The sequence below is a fragment of the Agelaius tricolor genome, unplaced genomic scaffold, assembly GCF_023055355.1.
Source record: "Agelaius tricolor isolate 1412-34295 unplaced genomic scaffold, bAgeTri1.0.p SCAF_1, whole genome shotgun sequence".
Taxonomy (NCBI): domain Eukaryota; kingdom Metazoa; phylum Chordata; class Aves; order Passeriformes; family Icteridae; genus Agelaius; species Agelaius tricolor.
In genome coordinates, this window is record NW_027269261.1 from 59,374,275 (window position 1) to 59,380,274 (window position 6,000).

At 34.7% G+C, this 6,000-nt stretch overlaps 1 protein-coding gene across 2 annotated transcripts in view; it reads left to right on the forward strand.

The window, feature by feature from the left end:
- STX7 (syntaxin 7) overlaps nucleotides 1–5,679 on the forward strand; it is a 31,674-nt gene extending 25,995 nt beyond the window's left edge. For both annotated transcript variants that reach the window (XM_071436434.1, XM_071436444.1), the window contains exons 8-10: nucleotides 482–554; nucleotides 1,300–1,382; nucleotides 4,267–5,679. In XM_071436434.1, the coding sequence (XP_071292535.1) occupies nucleotides 482–554; nucleotides 1,300–1,382; nucleotides 4,267–4,359 (249 nt within the window). In that variant the 3' untranslated portion in view covers nucleotides 4,360–5,679. The remainder of the gene's footprint in view (nucleotides 1–481; nucleotides 555–1,299; nucleotides 1,383–4,266) is intronic.
- Nucleotides 5,680–6,000: the final 321 nt, after the last annotated feature.

Here is a 6,000-nt window from a genome sequence, read left to right on the forward strand (position 1 = left end):
GGTATTTGAAATCTACTGTATGAAAGCCATGTTTTGATATACTGTGTTTAACTTCAGTGGTTCTGTGGAATAAGAGTGCTCGTGTGATTGCAAGAAAAGATGCATACCATTTTTTTCCAATATGGTCATATTATAGAACTGTTTTAAACAGTGAATATAAATGTAGCAAAATTAAACATCTTGTCACACATCTTCCCAATGTATTGTTCATCATGTTTATTTTTAAGTGGACTTTTTTGAACATTTCTTGAAATACAGAGATTTTCTATTTCATTGAAACTCTGGTAAGTAAGGACCTCAATCTCAGTCTCAAAGTATGAGAAAAACTTTTAAAATAAACACATTAAGGATTTTTTTTTCCATCCTGTAATATAAGGAGTCATGGATGCACATCCTGGAGGAGAAGGATATAGTATTTATATCTAAATAATGCACACAGATGCTTAAATGTGTGATGTACATTAATGATTTCATTTTGCAGGCTGATATTATGGACATCAATGAAATTTTCAAAGATCTAGGAATGATGATTCATGAACAAGGTGATGTAATAGGTAAGTCCAATTCAAATATTACCTGAAATTTTTTTTATTCACTTTCTCTGGTGAGCTGCAGTGTAGAACTTCCTTTTGCTCGAAAAATTCCTTTAATGACACTATTAATGCTAAAGCAAATCAGATAGAACCTAATAATGGGTAGACTGGCTGAGGTGACTGGGAACACAGTACGAAAGAGTGCTTAAAATTTAGTTTAAAACATATAATTTTTCATGTGTATAAAATGTCTCTAAAGTAGTTTTTAGAACTGTTTGTATATAAAATTGGAAAAAAATACAATCTGTGTCAATATGATAGAACACCAAACTAGAATCATGCCTCTTGGGTATTGTTTGGTCCATTGCCTCTGCTTCATAAACCTTAGGACTTCTTTTAATCCGAGCAGAGAGTAGTCAGTAGCAAGTTGGAGGACAAGTAAAAGGTAATTTAAAAATGAAAAAAAAAAAAAAGGTAGAAGTACTGAAAAACTTCTGCCTCAGTTGGTATCAAAGTTTTAGCCCTGCATGCAGAACAGGAGAGCTGTTACCTGACATGAATTCAGCCAAGTATTGCTTGGGCAGTTTTGGAATGAGCTCAAGCATAAGTGTAGGATGGATCAAGCTTTCATAATCCAAGGTACATTGATGAATACACCAGCATTTTGGGGCAGCTGTTTATATGCTCTCAAGTATATTTCAGCATTCCAAATCTTTGTCTGGGTTATGACTTATCAAAATCTGCAATCTTTCTTTTCAAAACAAAGACAGCATAGAAGCCAATGTGGAAAGTGCAGATGTACATGTGCAGCAAGCAAACCAGCAGCTGTCAAGAGCAGCAAACTACCAGGTAATGCCAGTTGTGTGAAACTGTCCTGCAGTAGTCCTGATTTATGCTTTCTTATGCACTCCAGATTTTGCCTAGCAAATTCCTCAAGGCTTGAAGACTTAAAGGTTTATGTTAGACTACAATGGTATTTCTAGGTCAATATAAAATAAGTCAGTGACTTTTGAAAGCTTTGAGTTTCCTCTGTTCCCAGCCAGACTGTTTCAGTATCTTATGCGATTCTGTGAGAACACCTGGAGTTACACCTTTACTTAAAACAAACAAACAAAAATTCCAAAACCAACAAAAATCCTTACACAAAGAGACTCCTACTTTTATAATTCAAAAAGTTAGAGGTTCCTGTATATGGGAGAGCAAGCCTTTGGAGATCACTGGTGGAGTAGGGAAGATAGGCAGGAAAATCTTCTGAAGATATGGCCAGTTATTACCAATTTTTGCTGTCTAAAATCTTCCCGATGTTGTATATATCCAGCTTTTTTTACTTGCTACTTTGATGATAAAAACATATTTCAAACTGTCAAACTTTTTTGAAAAGACTTTTAATACCTTTAAATGCCATTTCTTTATAACATTTTTGGAACTTATTAGAAATAATTGTATTATTATATATATATATAACTAATATATAATATTTATATAAAGTAATAGTATTTCTAATTACTAATCTTCCCCTTTAAGTTAGAGTTAGTCCTTAGACTTTTTTTTTAAAAAACCCTCTTATGTGTGTTAGCAGTAAATGAGTGACAGAATGTCTGAAAGGTTGTATATATCCAGCTTTTTTTACTTGCTACTTTGATGATAAAAACATATTTCAAACTGTCAAACTTTTTTGAAAAGACCTTTAATACCTTTAAATGCCATTTCTTTATAACATTTTTGGAACTTATTAGAAATAATCGTATTATTTTATATATATATATATATATATATATTTCTATATTATATATTATTTCTAATTATTTCTAATTATTAATCTTCCCCTTTAAGTTAGAGTTAGTCCTTAGACTTTTTTTTTAAAAAACCCTCTTATGTGTATTAGTAGTAAATGAGTGACAGAATGTCTGAAAGGCTGCCTGCTGATTTCAGAAGTAGGAGAGGGGATGCATCCTTGAACTGTATTCTCACTGGGACTAATTGTCACATTAAGTATGTTTGATGACTCCTATTTTGATACTTTAAAAATTCTGGAAAAAAAAAAAAAATCCAAAAATTTCAGTGTAAGGTATAAGTTTTCTAGTTGAAATTTAAAATGAAAAGCTTCATGATTTATTTTGAGGAGGAAAGGATCTTCCGATCTCGAAGGAAAGTTATCAAGACTTGACAAGCTTCTATTGAGTGGGTCTTGCAAGAGGGACCAAACACTGCAGAGTTGCTGTGTGTTTGGATGAAAGGACTATGTAGTTTGCTTTGGATTTGCTTTCCTTTGCTTGAAAACTTATCCTTGTAACAAGGTGCTGAAAATTTTGGCAACTATTGTATCTGGCCTAACCTTCTCAAGGGAGTGTTAGAGGCCCAGGTATGCGGGGAGGGACAAGGCTGTTGATACTCCTACAGCTCCTGTTTGTGGTTGGATGAGCTCTATATCACTCATCTGCCCTGTGGAGTGCATTCACACTGCAGAGCAATATGCGCAAAGCCAGGCTGCTTCAGCACTTGTGGAAAGGATGACCAATTGTATGTTGAAATAAATTTGCCATGCCTTGCTTAAGGAGTATTACAGGGGAAATGTTTGACTTCAATGCAGTTCTGGTAAGAAGGGGGTCAGCAGGATGCAGAAGGAAGAGATTGTGAGTGTAAGGAAATGATAATGGACAGAGGGGGAAGGTACGCCAGCAAGCTTATTGAGTTCTAGCAAGTAAAACAATGAAATTAAGAAATCTTAGCCTGATGGTGGGAGAAGTGGCAATGAGACAATAAAACTAAAAGAATTTTTATGAAATGTGGTGGTCTGGCTATTACTGGTTAGAGAACTGACAGCTTCTATGAAGAACTGACACAGATGTTGTTCTTCAGAGAGAAAAAAATTAAAAAAATCCAAAACATCAAAACCACCCAGGCAGAAGAACTTTTGCCAAGTACAGCACAGACTGCCTTTACTTCTGGGACTATGGCCTAGAATCCCAAGATCTTTGTTTTTCCTTGGCTATTAGCAAGAGCCTGAGAAACCCATTTGGTAATTTTCTTCCATCCTCTGGAGGAAACCTTCAGATTCCATACCCTTCAGGTAAAGGATGAAAGACTGCTGCTGCTCTTGAGTGCTTTGGTATCTCAAGTTATAGACCTGTATGAGAAATGTGAAAGTTCTCAACATGCTCATAGCTTGGACTTTATTGTAATGACATCTATTTAAGTGGTTCTCTAGTCATGTCTCTTTCGTTTGGTTATTTTTGTTTGTTTTCTTTAAGAGGAAGTTCTACCTAAGAAACTTGGCAAAAACACCTTTAAAATAACTGTGAATGGATACACAGCAGCCCAAAATTGTAGTCTGTTGTTCCCTTCTGTATATATACACTAATAGTCTTTTTTTCTAGCAGACCATTTCTACTTTCTCTGTTGTGCAACTGATTGTCCATTTTCCTCTCTATGCTGTCACCTCATGTTACTTCCCCCAGAGTTTTAATGATATCCACTCATTACAGTACTGTGTTTTAATTAATTTATTATGTGTACCAGAAAATACCACTGAAATAATTCTGTTGAATAATATAGCTATAAAGTAGTGTAGATAGGTTTTTTTTTCCTTAAACATCTTTAGATGTCTTGACCATCTTTATATGTAAGGACACAATTTAGTTAGAATGTACAAGTAGCAGGACCATAAAAGCATCTGAATAGTTTTCTGATGTGGTACAGTTTTCAATCAACTGTGTTTTTCCTCTTTTGCCAGCAAAAATCCCGAAAGAAGATGTGCATACTCATTATTATACTTGCTGTTGGAGCATTGCTTGTTGGAGTCATCATATGGTTAATTGCAAGATAAGTCTCTGGAGAAAGCTTTGTAATTTGTATTTAAATTAGGAAATTCATAGTCATGGTTTGCTCATTGTGAAGCTGAGTAAAATAGTGGTTCTGTATTTCATCACGCTTACTTTTTTTATAAGACTTTTTGTTTTAACCTGAGAAGTAATGTTCTCAGTACTGCCATCAGTATAGCTGCCTGGCCTCTCAGATGTGGGTGCTGTCTTACCAGGAAAATAACAGTCAAGATCATAAACTGTTCTGTTAATTTAAACATGAAACATCTTAAAGTTTAGGGGGCTAATCAAAGTAAGGATAACTTGTGTTGACAGGGTGGGTAATTATCTTTTGGGGTATTGCTAAATGTTGCTGCCAAAACAAACTCCTGAATTGTTGCTTGAGGCAACAAATTCACATCTCAGAATTTATTTTTAAGTTAGAAATATATTTCTTCTCTTTCCCTTCCATCGCATTCACCTACCCATTTGATATGGGTAGTTCAAACATACAACATAGGTTGCTGAAGTTGATGTGATCTCTCTTTTATACCTGAAGCCTGTGAATTAAGCCTTCAGTTTGCTTGAGATCTTTTAAATGTTCCATTTATCTCTATATCTGGCATCAAGTATGGTTATGTCTGGAAGCCTCTGGAAAGGTAGGGAGTTTGAATGATATAGTTATGTGAATTTTTTTTCCAGTCCTTGCATTAGGAAATACTGTGTTTTATTGCACACATCTGGTATCTTTGCATCTGAAGTGTGCATGAGTGAATTTGGTTAGACAAAAATATGCTCTAGTCTGTGACTTCATAGACTTACTGGGAAGAATAGAAATTCCCAACTTCCTAGCTGCACTTGAATGTCACTGTTCTGAAACTGCTGTGATTTAGTTTCCATGAACAGGTACAAAGTTGAATGTGATGTCTTTCACACAGCTTAAGAAAAGAAGATTAGAAGTTCAATTCCAAGTTCAACACTGGTATTTGAAATTAAGTTAAAATCAGTTGAACTGACTGAAAGCATTTAAAAAGTTGGATGGTTATAGCCTTTAAAATGACCTTTTTTCCTTTTGTGCCATTTTGTACTAATATATTAAAAATGTAAAACCACTTTTTTGCCAATTAATCTATTTGCCTTTTTACTTAATCTTGATTAACTAATCTGAAAAGTGTACAGATAAAAAAGTCACTTAATCTGTATTTTATAGAGTTCCTCCATACCAGAATGATAGAGAATACACTGTGTACATGGTGAGCTATGAAATATTATTTGGGAAGAATCTAACTGTAAGCATAAATGAATTGTAACCATGCAACCAAAATAAAGGCCTTTTAAAGAGTGCACTTTTCTAGTAGTTGTTTTTTTTTTCAGAATCCATCTTTAAAAGCACAGCTGTTGTCTTTGCCTTTATGTGAATGATTGAAACTTCTCTGAACAACTCCAGAGAATTTTAGCTCAGCTGGTGAGGAAGCCCCAGGGAATCTCTCTTCCTGTACTGTACTTCACATTGTCAATGAAAATACTTCTGGATCTTGCATGTCCAGCTGGTGATGCTAATGCTGTGGGATTTTTGGTTTCAGACTACACTAGTCTAAACTAGAACAGCATTCAACATTTAGCCAGGTAGCTTTTTTACCAATGAGCTAAAACTGACTTTGGAAAGT